Source organism: Poromitra crassiceps, assembly GCF_964638095.1.
Source record: "Poromitra crassiceps genome assembly, chromosome: 1".
NCBI lineage: Eukaryota > Metazoa > Chordata > Actinopteri > Beryciformes > Melamphaidae > Poromitra > Poromitra crassiceps.
This window is the reverse complement of record NC_139623.1, coordinates 215,001-233,255: the sequence shown is the minus strand read 5'-3', so window position 1 is coordinate 233,255 and position 18,255 is coordinate 215,001. Positions and strand designations below refer to the sequence as shown.

Genomic DNA, 18,255 nt, shown 5'->3' with positions numbered 1-18,255 from the left:
GCTCAACGCGTGTAGGACTCCATTAACATGGCTTATTTAGCGTAAACATAGGAAGAGACACGAGCTGCAACACCACGCAACACGTCCATGCGGGCGGCCTACAGTGAGTAGCATGTTTTACTGGGCTGTTTGGGAACACTTAGCCGAGCTGCCTCAGTGTTTGGCTGCTGGGTTTAGCTCTGGAGCCACAACGCTGCTAGCTGCTCGGCTGTTGTGGAGCTGGGATGGACGGAGGGAGGGAGGCCATACTGTGAGAGCTGAGCTGCGGGCTGAAGGAAGCGAGACAGTTCCGCAATCAAACCCCGGACCAGGGCAGAAAACACGGCTAGCGGAGACGGGAGAGGGCTTTCACATTAGCATGTTTGCTTTCCACCATAGAGTTCCAAAACAAAAACAGCCCAAGCAATCACACTGTGAATAGAAAGACCTACACGCCATTATTTGTTGCAAATCAATCAGCTGTTAAAGATTTGCACTAAATGATGGTGTAAATAGCTAGGTCTTTTTGGAAAGTCTGAATAACTGATCCCCGCATTGACTTCAGTTGTTTTGGAGAAGGCTGCACGTTTCAGAGCGGACTGAGGTCTGATATACATCAGTACATTGCAATCAGTCGGGAAGCTGTCAGAATAACGCGGCTTGTGTTTATGTCCTGGTCCAGTTTAGTGTGATGACAGACAAGCTCTGGGTCCACACGCAAACGTGCACTTATGTAAGCAGCGTTTGAAACAATTTAATTTGTCCAAAGCCACGCTATAAGGCTGCTTATACGATATTTTACATCGGTTACTGTGTCACAGAAGAGACGGCACAGTGTTGGATGGTAGCCTGTTTGATGGAGGAAAAGCACTATTAGTGGGTCAGCTAGCCTAGCCTGAGCTAGCTGACGGTACACGCCCCCCAACACAACATAAGCTACTGTAAGAGCGAGAAACATCTGTGATTAAAGTGATCATAAAGATTAATCAGGCTGTTCCCATTCCAGATATCTAAGCTAATAGATTGTTTTGAACATAGCTTAGATTGACATAGATTTACAACTAAACTGCTTTATAGTTTATAAACCTGCTTGGGAGACAACCGTTAATTTGCTCGTTCTTTGGTAAATACAGATTTAATTACCTTTGCTTTCACCGTATATTATTATGTTTATCACAATACGTGTAGGTGGTAGATTCTTATTTTAATTCTCGTTTAAAGAGCTATCTAGGCCATGGACACAGGCCTTCAAATTGTTTATCTTCTGCCTCAACCTAGATTGGCTGTTTATTATGTAGCAGCTCCGGAGTGACAGTCGGGGCAGCCATCCATGGATGCGTGGAGGCGGGACTTGAGTTCTGTTCGACCAATAGGACGAGGGGATTACGTGGGTGTTGGCGCACAAGCGTTAGATTGAGGGTTTGTTTTGCTCATGGTCTGATGAGTGCAGAGCTTGGGGGGAATGAGTGACATTTCTTAGGTTGTCCTTCCGTGGTTCGTTTAGGTTCATTTGTAAACTCCAGTTTAGACTCATGTGATCATAGCCCTTCTCTTTCTCTGCTCTTTGGACTGTGTTTCTCTAAAACACATGGGTCCAGTGATCCAGTGGTCAAACATGTCTTGATTTGACATTTCATGTTTTGGTCAGGACCTTGAGTTATCATCTGTTTTGCCTTTTCTCTCATTATTTCCTACTTTAATTTATTCATTTATTTCCATTGTTGTTGTAGCTCCTGTAGGCACTGGGGGCTGCCTTGTGTTGTTGTAGCTCCTGTAGGCACTGGGGGCTGTAGGCTCCTGTAGGCACTGGGGGCTGCCTTGTGTTGTTGTAGCTCCTGTAGGCACTGGGGGCTGCCTTGTTTACATCTGGTTTTGTGGAAACTGAATGTTTTCATCAGCAGCTGCAGTGTCAGAGCAGTGTCTGTCTGTACGAGAGCTAGCTGCTCCTCCATTCACCTTGCTTTACAACAATAAGGGATCGTTATATTTGTAAACCAGCCAGCAGACAAATCCTAAAGTTCCCACCTGAACATATTTATTACACAGCTGAAACACTCAATTTGTGTGCTTTTAATTGTTGTGTTAACATTACAATTATTACCTGTGTAATGTACCTGTGTGCCTTGAGAAATAAGGCGGTTCAAAATAAAGTGATTAAATTCAAGGTTTTAATACAAATAGGCAATTAAAAATTATCAATAATTATCGATATTGACTGATTTGAAATATTTGATATTGAGACATGTGTTTTGGCTATATCGTTCAGCCCTCGTCGGATTGATGATCATGAACCAAACTGTTTGCAAGTGAGATACCACAATAATAAAGCCATCAAGCTATTTAAATCATGTATTTTTGGACTGCATCACCCATAATATAATATAGACATAAAGAGTTGTCTATATATATATATATAAAATTTATTTTAGAGTTGTGAATATATACCGACTCTCACACACAGGCACAGCAGTCATGAATTTCCTGGCTAAGACCTTCATTCAAGAGTACAGTAGTAGACTGGATACATCTTTAATTGTAATGCATCCTGGTGACTAGTGTTGTGTACTCAAGACCACGTTTTAATGGTCTTGGACTCGTCTTCCTCGGTCTTGGTCTTGACTTGGTCTCGGACAAGCCGGATTCAGGATTTTATTCCAAGACCAGTCGAGACCACAACTGCAGTGGTATTATTACCGGCCTTGACTTATTTATTTTTACCGGTATTTTGTTTTGACTGTGATTGGGTGTAAAATACCCCCCCCCCCTTAATTGCAACCAATAACTTTGCAGTTTGAAAGTTTTACCACTGAAACCACTCCCTTCACACAACAAGGAAGACAACACAAGACCAACAGGTTTACATTTCAAATAAATTATGATTCAACATAACCATAGACATATGCTTCTGTTAATTAACAGCATACTCCCACATACAGATCATATACTTTATCATCATACAGGTTACTACATACTGTATACTTTACCCATCAGTGGCTGACAGTTTGGGAGAGTCATAATTTAGCAGCAGTAAGGTGTTTTTGCCCACTGTGTGGAGCCTTTCCCAAGGTCAGTGATGGAATTGCAGTGTTTGACAGCCTTCTCTCACTGTGTATACTGTTTGTACTGTATGTATTTGACTAAAATTCCTGAATAATGATTTATTTCTTTGTTAGCAGAGCAATGGTAAATGTTAAGCCACCATTAGTGTTAGGTCTTGAAAATGGTCTTGCATTGGTCTCGATCTCGTTCCCCCAGTCTTGGTCTTGATCTTGGTATCGCCCCCCCCCCTCGGTCTCGCCCTTGACTCTTGACTGTCTCGTCCCAGAGAGTTCCCCAAACTTCTGACCAGCCAGATATCTTACCAGAGCAACCAGTAGTTGTGGCGGGACAATGCCGGCGCCCAATGGGCGGCAAATTATTTTGGCCCCTTGAAACCAGATTAGAGGACCATTTACATTAAGATTAGACTGTTTTTCAGTCTTAACCATCAATTTGCTGAGTGAGTGGCACTGCTCTTGCCCAGATGTAGCCATATAGGCTCAGGGGTTAAAGCAAAATAAAATCTTTTGACTGAAAATTTTTCAAGGCCTATTTTAGCTATTTCGGGCTTTCTAGAGTGTCCGCTTTTTCCCCACCGTGCCGTCGCTTCACATGGGTTTTCATGTAAAAAGGGCAGACAGTGTGTACATCACACTCATTTCACTCACAAGTTCCCAAACATCCAGTAGGCCTAATGATGCATGAATTGTGTTCTGGGCTGATGTTATAAGGTTCCACGTAGGTATCAATCAATCAATCAATCAATCATTTTTAATACCTGTTAATATCAGGTATGCCAACAGAGACATGTGAAAATTACTGGCTATAATAAGTCACAATTAATATATGGATGTTTTTTATCGAGTCAAACAAGTAGGTTAAGGGATCAGTATAACAATTATAACTAACAGTAGCCACAGGAACTACAACAACATTGTCAAACATATGTCCCAACTAAGGAGGTTCTCTTCCACCAGTCACACAGCTCAGCTCCACCCAAACTCTCACCCCTCCTGTCCCACTGAGCTGATGGTCTGGTAGCCTACTGTTATGAAAACACACCAATTAATACTGTCAGACAACACCTAGCATGCCTCGGCTAACCACCTAACGCTAGTGTTACAGTTCAGCATCAAGTGAAGAGGAAACATCCCACTGCACACGGTTACATCTAAAACATCCCTCAGAATTACAGAACTATCATGGAGTCAGGTAACAGATGAAATCAACATCTTGATATCAACTAACTCAGAGACTAGCAGCAGCTGACACATCTAATGCTAACCAGAAAGTTAGTAACCAACTAGTTACTGCGCTTAGTGCGCTAGCAACAGTTGTTTGTAAATGTTATCATGTAGCGTTACAGATAGGTGCCTATAGCTCATTCAGTAACGTTAGTAGGGCTGTGGCGATTCACTTATCTCCCGATTCGATACTATCACGATTCTTGGGTGCCGATTCGATTTATATTGCGATTCTTAAGTATTGCGATTCTACGATTATTGCGATTCGATATTACGATTTATTGCGATTTTTGTTTATTTTTTTCTTTTCTTTTTTCAGTTTGTTTGCTTTTTTACACTAGATTAGAACATGGGAAAAGTTGAATCATACACTAGAGACTGTATATTATATATCATGAGTAGGGCTGGGCGATATAGTTAAAAATAGGGGCGGACTGGGATCATAATTCAGGCCGGGCATTAGATACCAAGCAGGCCAGGCCGATATGGGCCAACGCGCGTGAAATTTGGGCCGTTTGAAGCCAGATTTGGGCCGTTTGAAGTCCAATTTTACAATGAGATGCACCCACTTTAACCCTGAAGTGTAATTATTACTTCAGACTAACTAATAAAGTAATAAAACCACTAGTAAACCAGTAGGCGGCGCCTCGCCTGCTGTTCAGTGAGTGGCCTGACTGCAAGCACCCAAAAAAATTTTTTTTTTTTAATTTGCGATTATCGATTCTGGAATAAAAGATCGATCCAAAAAATCATGACATTAAAAATCGCGATACTTAGGTGAATCAATTTTTTCCCCCACCCCTAAATGTTAGCGTTGACGCTAGTGAAACTCCACTAGACTTTTTCTCTCCATCAAATAACGTTTTCTGCTGACATGCATCTTTATGATGGAAATGACAATTAGTGACATGTGGTCGTGGAAAAAGCGTCAACCCCCGCGCTGTCAGGGGGGAAAATACACCGAAAATAATAACGTTAACGTTACTGCAGCAAACGTTTGAGCGTGTGTGTGTTAGCAAGTTTTACCTGTCCGTGTCCAATAAAAGACAACTCTGCATCGCGCATGTTTTCAAAGTTCCTCCACCTTTGCAGTAATAAATTAACTCCAATTCTCACAATAACAAACTTCTTCAGTCCAATGCTGTCATTAGGGATAATTTAACGTTAGGAACTAACGCTGTCTGAGAGGCAAATCTGCAACAGTGTTTTGTTTAGCGTTACATGGAGTGGCTTTGCAGGGTCGCGTTCAGCGGGCCGAAAACATAGCACAACGTAGCAAAACATTTATCAGCGAACATAGTGGTGCATTGAAACAGGCAAGGAAACATGACGCTCAACCTGGAAACCGTAGCAATACATTTTCAGACTTATTGTGGCTTGTACACAGCCCAGGAGAATCATTTGGACGTCCGGTCGGAATTTTTCAAAATAAAAGCTTTCATTCAAACTCAATACAATACACATTGAAAATATACAAAGGGGCTTTAATTTTGGTATTTTTCACATTTCATATCTGGCACATGTCAACTTGTCAAAATTCCGAGTCGGATCGAAAGAGGCGCCAGACGGTGAAATGTCCGACGACCGGCTCTTGTGGAACTCTCTGCTAGGAACTTGAAGGAGTCCGTTGAAGTTATTGGCTGGGAGTTGATATAGACCGGGGATTTGAGATTTTGTTTGCGTCTGAAGTCAATGATTATTTCCATGGTTTTTGTTGTATTCAGTAGGGATGGGCATTTTAAGCAATTTAAATACTCGAGTACTCTCCTTCTATTATGAACGAGTACTCGAGTACTTGCGCGGGGGGGGGGGGGGGGGGGCGGGGGGTCTGTGTCATTACTATGGTAATGACGGAGCAGGGGTAATCTGCTGTGTGTGGGGCTGTTCACACATAACGTTTGCATTTTTGCATGGAGAAAGCGTTACCTGGAGCATGTGAGGAGAGCGACTGACTGACTGTGATATTAGGTGAGGTGACGCTCAGCTAACGTCTACCTCAGACAGCATCTCCGATGGTTGGATGGATGGCATTAGCGCTTCGGAGCGGACAATATTGTTGTGAAACAAGCGAAGGCTCAATTCCAATACATGTCCATTGTCCAGTATCATCCATTTTACTTACACTAACGTAAATCCACGGATTACAAGGTCCGGTGTTCTGCCAAAAAGTGAAAACTGACCACTGACCAGTGTGATTAACGTTACAGCTGCAGCTAAATAGTGATCACCATGAAACGATTGTCTCCCAAAAAGCGATTCTTTCTCCACATTTCTTGTGACTAACGTTATGGGAAACGACAGTGTAGTCAGTAAACTACTGCAAAGTTTTGAATGAGTTTTATCGGGCGTGCGCTATGAAGAAGCGTGCATCTGTCTCCTTCCGGAGCATATCTTCAGCCACCATTTTCGGGATGAGCTGGAAAACTTCCGGTTAAAACTTTCAAAATAATGTTACTTAAACAAAAGTAAATAGCTTATTTATGCACGTTGGAGGAGAAAAGGGTATTTCAACGAACGAAGCAGCAAACCTTGTATCAAAATACTCGTGATGTTATATGGCGTGAAACTATGGCTGTAACGCATTACTCAAAATAAATAAGGTTACAACTTGCGTTACAATAAGCCTTTTATTTTGAAATCAACAAAGCGGATGACGTACTTGTACATTGTGGCTGACTTGACGCCCGTGCAGTTCATGCTGGCAGATCCACATAACGATGCATGCGTAGATTTAGACCATTTTTAAAGGGGTGGGGAGTGGGGCGAGTACCCGGACAGCGCAAACGTTACTCGAGTACTGACGTTATGAACGAGCACTCGAGTACCCGAGTACTCGCGCCCATCCCTAGTATTCAGTTGAAGGTTGTTGTCTGCACACCATTTCACTGCGTTGTCCACTGTTTGACGGTAATGATGTTCGTTATTGTGTGAGATGATGAGGCCAATTATTGTGGTGTCGTCGGCGTATTTGAACACCTTGACTGAGCTGCAGTGGGATGAGAGGTCGTTTGTTTACACAGGCCTTACACACCCCTGTGTTGAGAAACAGAGGGCTGGATATTTTTTGACCGATTTGTGATTGTAACATCTTAGTCAAGATGGCGGCCGTACAGACGCTGCTTCTGTGTTATGCACTTTTGTCCTTTTTCTATGTTAAAGAGTCCTTATGTATACTCAAATACCATCGCATTGATCTGCTAACCATAAGGGCAAGATTAAATGGAGTTGTGGGATCTCCGATCCTCGCACAAACCATTCCTGTGGAAATTCACCTGGACTACACCCAGGGAACCTCCCTACACCAGGTCGCAGACGAGCAGGAGTCTTGGTCCCGGTTTAGAAGACGTCCCTACCGGCCCCCATTACCGGCTTGTGTGGCTAACACGTTAGCCACACAAGGCCCTACATCAGGCCCTGCATCCCTGCATCGTGCATCCCTAATCGTCACGGCTGTGATTCGGGCAAAGACAATCACAGACGTGACGATATTACAGTAGAACGTCATTTTCCCTCCCTCTTGTGTGATATTGCTTTTATACAACAGTTGTATTAAACAAAGCTGGTAAAAAATAACTGACAAAAAAGCTGAGAAAATAGATGATTTCTGTATTTTATTCCTCCGCCAACAGAAACAGTTCCCTCGCTGGCTACTTTTTATCATACACATTGATTTGCACGTTTCCATTCATTGTACAGCCAGTGAAATAAGAGTCTGGTGACGGCATGGTTGACTGTCGTGTCGCTTTGCAGGAGGCATGTCGGATACCGATGATGAGTTTGTTTGATCTGACATGTTGCTCCATCTTTTCCTGCTCTCTGTGGAGGATGGCTGCAAATCACTTTTTAACCAGCTTTCAGACCGGCAAGACAGAAAATAATAATAATAAGGGTGCGACGGATTATCACAAATTACAGTCCTCATTGTCATCCCAAGCCAAGTCCTGACTCTCTATATTTCGGCATTAAGCAGCAACATCTTACCTGTGCCCACTCACTGCCTTGATCTCGCTGGCTTGGACTCCTGCATCAGACAGCTTCTGTATGGCGGTGGCCCTGAGGCAGTGGTTGTGTCCCCGCCTAATCTTTTTCTGATTTCCCCCCCATTTTCTCCCCAATTGTACTTGGCAAATTCCCCCCCGCTCTGCTGCTCCACCGCCTCCTGCCGATGTGGGGAGAGCCGTAGCCTAGTAGCACCATGTTTCATCCGACACATGCGCAGTTGCCACTTGCCAGCCACTTCTTTTCACCTGACAGCGGGGAGCTTCACCGACAGGACGTAGCACATGGGAGGATCACGCTATTCCCACCAGTTCCCTTCCACCCTGAACAGGCGCCCCCGACTGACCAGAGGAGGCGCTAGTGCAGCGACCAGGACACAATATAATATAATCTGGCTTTCCCACCCGCAGACACAGCCATTCTTGCCTGTATGGACGCCTGACCAAGCCGGAGGTAACACGGGGGCGCGCGAACCTGCGACCCTCCTGTTGGTAGCCGGGGGATCTACCGCTACACTATCCGGACGCCGTGTCCCCGCCTCTTTGCACATCCTGGGTAACGTGTGTGCCAGCTGATTGACTCTAAGCAGAGCTGCAGTGTTCCAGACGCTCTCTGTGACAGCTGCATTCCTCCTGGGCTGCAGTCAGAGGGCTTTTGCACCAGGTGGAAGTACTGTTCAAGAGAACCAACTTTGATTTTCTCTGTCTCTCTCCAAAGCATCTTTGCAATTTTTTTGTTTCCATTGAATGTCATTGTGAAAAGCTTTGCTCCATTCTCGTCGTATGTATTTTAGGGTGAACAAATCCGGTTTGAGAGCCCGATTCCCCTCTTTGACCCTGCGTCCAAAATGCAACTGAATAGGGTTAGGGTTAGGGTTCATACTAGACCTTGTTCAGTAAACGTTTTGGATTGTCAAGACGTAGTGCCGCAAGATGAGCTGGTCTTCAGGTGAAATTGCCAGATGATGTGTTATTCTGTCTTTCCCGGCTCGTCTGATCTGTTTCACAACGCCTTTGAAAACGTTATTTGCTGGGAGGAATTCAGCATGAACGGCTGAGAAGCGGCTCGCTGATCCATAAAACTGCCTCAAAACGGTATTCAGCTCTGTCTTCTCAATTCACTGGAAGTCAATGGTCATTGGTTTTCGAACATAGCCATGTTTAAAAGGACTTCACAGCCCATACTGTTTGCCTCACAGTGTCTGCTTCGTTTTTGTTTTTCTCCAAATCGTCAAGTTGTGCAAGTGAAATTTTAGCAAACCTGCAGGTTATATCTCAATGGTTTACACAGGCACATTATGTAACGTTGCCCCGCCCTCGTCGTCCTCTCTCGACCATGCGTACGTAGTTTAGGTCAAAGGTTATGGTTGGAAATAAATCCATCTTTGTGCTGTTTGTAGCTGTTGCATCAGATTTGTGCCTTGTGAATGACGTTTTCAATTGAACGGCTGATATTGTTTGTTGTTGATTAGAGCAGCTGTGAAGTGGATTGATATACACACCGTGATGTTATACTAAAATATCAGCACAGCCGGAACTAACTGTTGTACAAGTCAAAATACATACCTAATCTATTGCAGCTTCACACCACATGTAAACCCCTGTGTAACTGTCATGTGCTTTCAGTTCCTGCATCAAAAGCTCACACAATACATTTAATAGTGGAACAATTCAATAAAGTCAAATAAATCACTGTGTAAACAAAGGCAGTGGTGTGGCAACAGTGTCATCAGAGGGTGTAATACTATTGGGTTACATGGGAAAGGATGTCTGCTTCCTGGTTCACATCAAAAGACCAAAACATGTTGCTCAGTCTGGTACTTGCTGATGGTCAAAATACATTAAAATATATTAAATAAATTTCTTGACCAGCCAACTTGATGCATCTGGGTTTTACCTTGTGCCTATGTAGTGGAAGTGGTTGCATAGTAAATTCACTTTTTAAGTTGCAATGTTTGTGCATGATCTAAAAGTTTATATAGTTATATAATATAGTTATATAATGTAGGGTGGGGCTCTTCAACTGATTGTGTATAATTTGTCTGATTTTTTAGCTCCAATAGTTTGAATAATTACGAATGATTTAAATGCTATTGGTATGACGTAGTATTGAAACGTTTCATCTCATTTAGACATAAGCTGTTGATATACACTAAGATGCCAATGTGCAGTAAAATAATGTTGGTCCCAAAATAGTAAATACTTTAAATCGTGATTATTTGTGAACAGAATATGTTGTGAAAATCATTGAACCCATCTTCGTACTGCCCAACCATAGAGTAAACAAACTCAAGCTGTTTCTAAACATGCAGTGAACTCCCGATTTATAACCAGACCTGACTCGAATGGGCTGCCCATGTTTAGCACCAATTCTCTGTTGTGGGCGCGCTCCTGTGAGAGCGGATCATTTCCACCCCAGCCCCCTAGTCCAACATCCGCATGGCAGGCAGAGCGGCTCTAGTTTAGCAGGTCGCAGCTCATGTTCCCGAGCATACCGTGAGCGGGCGGCTGGTTAAATGGCACATACAAACCATTCTATTCATGTCCTCGTGCTATTTAATCATTTCATGAACGGACGTAGTTACGTGGCTGGATTATTTGGAAGAGAGACAAATTGGCGAGTAAGTAGCCTAAAAGTTGAATTGTTTATTTTCCTCCATCTGGCAGTTTGAAAATGTAACAAGGAGATGATACTGCGCATTAGGCTATTGGGTGATAAGTAGGGATGGGCATCGAATTTCGAATTTTCGAATAATCGTTGTTATTATCAAGGTCGACTTTTATTATTGAAAGTCGAAATTCGTTTATTGAATTTTTTTTTTTTTTTTTTTTTTTTGTGAGTGAAATGTTGCATTGCCTCCCCTGATTCTAAGTATAGTCGAATCGCTTGGTTTGAGCAAGTAAAACAATTTTTATAAGCAACCTCTCCCTCCTCATGGGATTTCATCCGCCATTCATTTTTCCATAAACCTTGCTTAAAATGCTTATAAAAATAGTTTTACTTGCTCAAACCAAGCGATTCGACTATACTTAGAATCAGGGGAGACAATGCAACATTTAACTCACAAAAAAAAAAGAAGAAAGGGGGAGTCTCACTGAGAGCAATGCTCTCTTTTTCAGGAGCGCCCTGTTCACATTCACACACACATTCATACCTGGAAGCTGACCAGTACAACCACAGTCTGATCTGCTGGCCACTGATCAGCTCCACTGGAGCAGTTGGGGTTAAGGGCCTTGCTCAAGGGCACCTCAGTGGTGGTAATGAGGGAGGGGCAAGCGCTGCCTTTTCACTTTCCCCACCCAGATTTATCCTGCCGGTCCCGGGGATTGAACCGACGACCTTCCGGTCACAAGCTCGCTTCTCTAACCATTGGGCCACCACTGCCCCCCTAAAATAAAATACATTTTGTTCATTGGCATTTTTTATGCCACATTTGACAACACATAAAGGTCCGCAATACCGCGATACCGTGGTATTTTTGGTTATCATACCATCAAAAAATCATACCGTTGCATCCCTAGAAGAAACTTGGAAGGGATGTACGTGTAAGCAAGAAGACGACGAATTTCGATTTTCGATTTTCGATTTTTTTCGAATTTCGATTAAAAGTCGACTTTGGCCAGCGAATTTCGAATAGTGTTTTTGCTAGAAATGCCCATCCCTAGTGATAAGTGCCCGTTATTAACATTCATGTATATTAATTAATCGTTCACGCATTTCAATTGGATTAAACGAGCAAACTCACGAACAGCGTTTAGTAGGCTATTCGCTTTGATCATCAGCCTGACGCAGCGGTGCCCAGGTGGGAGAGATCACATGAGAGAAGCCGTTCACACACTCCCCTCTCTCCACTGTCGTGTTATTGCCCAATGCCCACACACATTTTAAGCAGTTTCTCATCAAGGCAATGTCGAGGAATGGACATGCGAAAATGATGCTTCCATTCCACGTCGTCCAAGTTCTTCAGTGCATCTTCCCAGAATAATTGTCCACCTGGCCTCCCTCGCTTCCACATTGCTCTCTCACGCTGGAGCACGTGTAACTTTGTATCTTCTTGCTTACACGTACATCCCTTCCAAGTTTCTTCTAGGGATGCAACGGTATGATTTTTTGATGGTATGATAACCTTGGACAAAAATACCACGGTTTCACGGTATTGCGGACCTTTATGTGTTGTCAAATGTGGCATAAAAAATGCCCAATGAACAAAATGTATTTTATTTTTAACAGTTTGCTGAATTGTGGACTGAGAAAAAATGTTAATGTAACCTCCAACTGTAATGACAGTTAACTGGCAAGTATGTGTGTGCTTTGGTAATATAGTACTGTTCTTACTTATGAATGTAAACGATTTAATCTAATTAATTTGATGTGAAACTAAAACATCATAATACTATCAAATACACACTTCTCTTTTGTAATGGGTGAACACTGAACACAAATAATTATTGTTTCCTCACACATACACCCCCACTCTGTCTCACACATAGGACACACACACACACACACACACACACACACACACACACACACACACACACACACACACACACACACACACACACACACACACACACACACACACACACACACACACACACACACAGACAAAGTGTGTGCATAATTTTCCACTACCAGGTTGGAGGAGTCTTTCGTCATTATCTAATGTTACTTCTCTTAACACATTGACTGCCAGACGTTTTTTTTTGCTGTAGATAGCTTCTGCCAAGCCGTTTTTTGAGGATTATGGCTCATTTTATAAGAGCCGAGGATTCGTTTCAGCTTGGAGTTTGTGAACATACAATATCTCAAAAGTACTAATAGAATGTGTACTTTCTCTGTCTAAAAGAGTTAGTTTGTAGAGTTAGTAGTTATGTAAGCATTAGCAGTTGAATACAGCATGGTTTTAGCGTGAAAAAGAATATTCAGAGATAAACGGCTTTTTGTGAAATTGGATGGAACTGTCACTTTAACCATTCATTTTTGGCTCTCTCTCTCTCTCTCTCCCTCCCCCTCTCGCTCTCTCTCTCTCTCTCCCTCCCTCTCGCTCTCCCTCCCTCTCTCTCTCTCTCTCTCTCTCTCTCTCTCTCTCTCCCTCCCTCTCGAGTTGCTTCAACTCCGCCCTCCGTGGGCGGACAAGCTTGTCACCAGTCAGTGCTTTGCTGCTCTCATGTGCCTGCATGTCTGCACGGCCGCTGTTTGAGGAAGTCGGGAAGGACTCGCTCGTTTGGAGTTTTGGTTGAGAGAAGTTTTTGCGATTCTGGTCATATTTATGCTGCGTGTTTCAAAGTGTGTTCCTCCAACTGTAATCTATCACCCGATCATAGTAGATCGGCTGAATCTATTATGTAAATTTGCAATCCCGCATCGCCAGCAATCAGCGCGAAAAGGAGAATGGCTGGGCTGAGAATGGCTTGACAAGTTAAAAAAATGCTTTCCTTCCTCTATCCAGGAGAGCACTGTTGCCACTTAGTGGGTCGGTGGAATGGGTTGTAAACGTTCGGTGGCTCCAATAATTATATAAGAGATGTAAAAGGCTTAGATGCACAACCCACCGTCAAAAAAAAAAAATCGATGCCAAAAACGTGTAAACACGTTGTTGGCAGGGAACAGCTGGATTCTGAAAACGTGTTCATACGTTGTTGGCAGTGAATGAGTTAAGTGCAATACGTTTTGATAACAACTAGGGCTGGGCAATATAATCCATACAGCAATATATCACGATATTTTATTTCCCGATACTGTATCGATACTTGGACGCCAAGTATCGCGATATAAAAAAAAAAATGCCAGGCCTCTGCATTTGGTGATTCCCACCGCTAATCGATACTGTATCGATATTTCCCATATCGATGTGTTCAGTAACACTCAACACTCTAAACACACTAAATTTGTCCACTAACTTATCAGTATAAAGTGAGTACATATTATTACACTACCTGGGTGGTACACAGTGTGTTGTATCTTTAGCTCTATTATTTAATTTTGAGTAAATTCTGTAGAATATCGCAATATATCACAATATGTATCGCATCGCAATATATCGTGATACAATCGTATCGTGACCCAAGTATCGTGATACGTATCGTATCGTGAGATCCTTGCCAATACCCAGCCCTAATAACAACCTGCTGTACAGCGACGTTCGCTCAGTCAACTAACGTTAACGTGTCGTTAACGTTAGTTACTGGAGAAAGATAGCTGGTTAGCTACATGTAGCTAATTAGCCATGTTAGCTGCCTCAGTAGGTAACGTTAGCCTAGAGCAGGGGTGCCCAAATTCTTTCCCATGAAGGGCCAAAACTCAATCTGGGTGGAGGGCCGAGAGCCAAAAATAAACGTTGTGGAATTACATTAAAATGTATTGTGTTTTATAGAAAATTTACATTCTAAATCTAAAATAACATTTCAATATAATAATCTACTTTTTATCTGTTTGAAAAAGCGAGGGCATGTTTCGTTTCGTAGTGGCGACGTATATGTACTCTTTCAAAACAGCCACTCTCTGTCTGCAAATGAGACAAACCGCTGTTGAATTTACTTCGGTAAAAAAATACTCGTCTTGCCACTCCGTCCTAAACTTTCTTTTGTCAGTGTGCCACTGCCGTGATGATGATCTGTCCATCTTGCTGAGCTGGTGTAAAGCCAGTGACTGGGGAGGGATCAAATATCAGAGCTCACCCCCCAACCAGGTGATTCAGCCAACCAATCAGGAGCAATCAATCCTCAGATAGCAATGCCTCACACCCGTGTGATAGAGTCGGGGAGAGAGAATACCAGCTGCACAAAATTAACGTTAACATTTTTTTTCATATAGGAACCCCCTTCACCAAAACATGCAATATCCTGGTTGCTAATGTGGTTCCTCCTCTGGTCGTTAAGGGCGTCTGTTCGGAGGGAGGGGAACCGGTTGGAATAGCGTGAACCTCCCACGTGCTATGTCCTACCAGTGAAGTTTCCCCTGTCAGGTGAAAAGAAGCGGCTGGCTAACTGCCCATGTCTCGGAGGAAGCATGGAGCCAGTTTCGGCTCTCCCCAGATCGGCAGAGGGTGGAGTAGCAACCAGCATAAATAAAAGTAAAATTAGCACTAAGGGGGATAACAATGGGATAAAAAATCGGGAAAAAAATATTTAGGGAAAAAAAAAAAAAAAAAAAATCCCCAAATCCGTGGCGGGCCAAAAAAAAAAAAAAACTTGGCCCGCGTGCCCCAAATTGGTCAGCACTGGCCTAGAGAGAGTATTTATCTGACATTTATGTTAGCTACTCCTCAAACCTGTGGGTGGAAATGGTTTATGTCCGATGCGATCTATGTTGAAGCAAGACAATGTTTTAATGTGCCTTGAATTTGACAAATAATAATGACGGGTGGTGCTCACGCAGATCTAAGACCTGGCCATCTTAGCCTCAACGCGAGACTCATCAGTCATTCTAATGAATCTCGCATTGAGGCTATGTATGGCCATCTGTGTTTTTACAATAGCCGAAATATTCCCATACAGCCGATGTCATCTTTTTAGATGGCGGGAAAGTTCAGGGGGATCCTTGCGTTCTCCTGCTTTATCACACACACGGTTGTAAACAGTCAGGGACAGCTCCTCACTACTGTGAGTCCAGGTAGGCATGCAGCAAGGGGGAGGGGCCGCGTAAGCTGCACTCTGCAAGCAACCTGCCCACGTTGTTTTGGGGAAACAGCTGATACCGTGGGGAAGGTATGACGACAAATCTGAGTGGTTTTGATACAGTGACTTTTTCAAACCGTGGTATACCTCCAAACCGGAAACCGCTGCATCCCTAGTTTCTTCATAGTTTTTCTGCGTTGCCGATTATGTGTGAGTAGCAAGCAGTGGAGGACTTGCACACAGAACTATAGACAAGACAAAGTCTTAAAAAATCAGATCCATTTTATTGTAGGATCGGCACAAATTGGCAGCAAACGTTTCAGTCCTAGTTGGACTATCGTCAGTGCTATCAGTCAACTGCACTGACGATAGTCCAACTAGGACTGAAACATTTGCTGCCAATTTGTGCCAATCCTCAATAAAATGGATCTGATTTTTTAAGACTTTGTCTTGTCTATAGTTCTGTGTGCGAGTCCTCCACTGCTTGTTACTGTATCTTATCTGACTGCTGCACCAGAAGCAAGAATTACTAGGACCGATGTCAAGCGCGCAGCTCTCTTCATGCTCAGTAATCGATTATGTGTGAGGAAATATTGCAGAAGCAATAACAACCCCCCATGCAGAGCCTTTCCTCATGTTTAGAAATAGATTAACTGGTCTAGAAGGGTAAAACCGGCAAATAGCTGGACCTGATTCAACGGGCATGGTCCAGACTTGATGTTTAGAAGGGGCTTTAGTAGCCTTGAATGTTATTTGTTTCTTTCTTGGTTCTTTCTGATTCTAACCATCTTCCTCCATGTACCCTTTCTGTTTTGACCCCAGACCTGAAGCACACAGAGAACCACAACACAGCCACAACCGAACGGAGCTGAGCGGGTGGAGCCCCCTTTCTGCCCCCCTCAGATCATCTCCTCCTCACACCTCTGGGACTGGACAGGAGGCCCAGAGGTTCCCCCCGCTGGCGCTTAGAGCTTTGCCTGGCAATGCCTCAGGTAAGAGGGAGGACAGGAGGGGTGACCCCAAATAGTCAACGATTGGATGATTCGTTGGAAGGACCCCGATTCGACTGCCAATCTCACAGTAGAATAGTCGCAAAATGTGGTTATGAAACAAGGATCATTCCATTCTAGCTATATGGGCGTGCTGAATGTCTGATTTTACACACACACACACACACACACACACACACACACACACACACACACACACACACACACACACACAAAATATATATATATATTATACATATATATAACATTTGAGGTTCTCAAATGTTTTTCAGCCAAGGACCCCTTACAAGATAGAAAATATACCGGGGACCCCCTCATTCTGATTTGTGATTTTGGGCTAAGCTTAATTGTTTCCACGGTAACGTGCTTGACTTTTAATTTGATAGGTTTGTTATTAGAATGTAATCCATGAACCATTTTAGATTTAAAGCATAAACTATTTTCGTTGAACTATGAAGATTTTGCACAGGTCTCTGCACAGTCCTGGCCTCCAGTAGGGGTGTCAAAAATAATCGATTATAAGATGAATCGCGATGCGGACCTGCACGATTCTGCATCGATTCACAAATGTCAAAAATCGATTATTAAAAAAAAATATATATATTTATTTATTTATTTTATATAATCAAATAAAATATAATGGAAGTACATGCAGTTGTTTATTTTAATTATGGATCATAATACAATGCAATTCTAAATGCACTTTTATTTTAAAAGTAGTCACACAGTGAGAAAAAAGAAAGTGAGAAAAAAAATCATGTATTCGGGAAAAAAAGTGATGCATCGATTTAAGATGCATCGCGATGCATCGATAATCGTTATCGAATCGAATCGTAGCCCTCTGAATCGTAATCGAATCGAATCGTGAGGCCAGTGAAGATTCACAGCCCTAGCCTCCAGGCAGACAGGCTTCTTACGCCTGCCTTGAAAAGTATGAGAATTAATCTGATCACATCCAGGTCTTGAAAAGTGAAGGAATTAAATCTATTAAATCAAACATCCTTTGTGATGAGCTATGACCAGCTTGGCACTTTGAGGCGCTGTTTACACGGCAACGCTCCCTGCATAAAACGGCAAACTGTTTTTTGCGTTAGTGCCTTCCTTTTACACAGCAACGGCGTTCGGGGCCTGAAAACGCAAAAAATGTTTCTCTGTGTTCAGACAGTAAGGTGTCTTGATGCTGGGTCTTTGATAATGTTTCTCTGTGTTCAGACAGTCAGGTGTCTTGGTGCTGGGTCTTTGATAATGTTTCTCTGTGTTCAGTAGGGCTGGGTCGGTTTGAAAATTTTAAAACCGGTTCGATATTGCCGTCTAAACCGGATCGAACCGGTATACCGATTTTTTTTGTAATTAATTTTTTTTTTT

General features: G+C 42.9%; 1 protein-coding gene across 1 annotated transcript in view; it reads left to right on the top strand.

The window, feature by feature from the left end:
* Positions 1 to 16,676: 16,676 nt before the first annotated feature.
* crebrf (creb3 regulatory factor) overlaps positions 16,677 to 18,255 on the top strand; it is a gene marked incomplete at both ends in the record, with an annotated part of 95,171 nt that continues 93,592 nt past the window's right edge. Inside the window, one exon of the mRNA XM_083646409.1 lies at positions 16,677 to 16,872. Coding sequence (XP_083502535.1) covers positions 16,677 to 16,872 — 196 coding nt within the window. The remainder of the gene's footprint in view (positions 16,873 to 18,255) is intronic.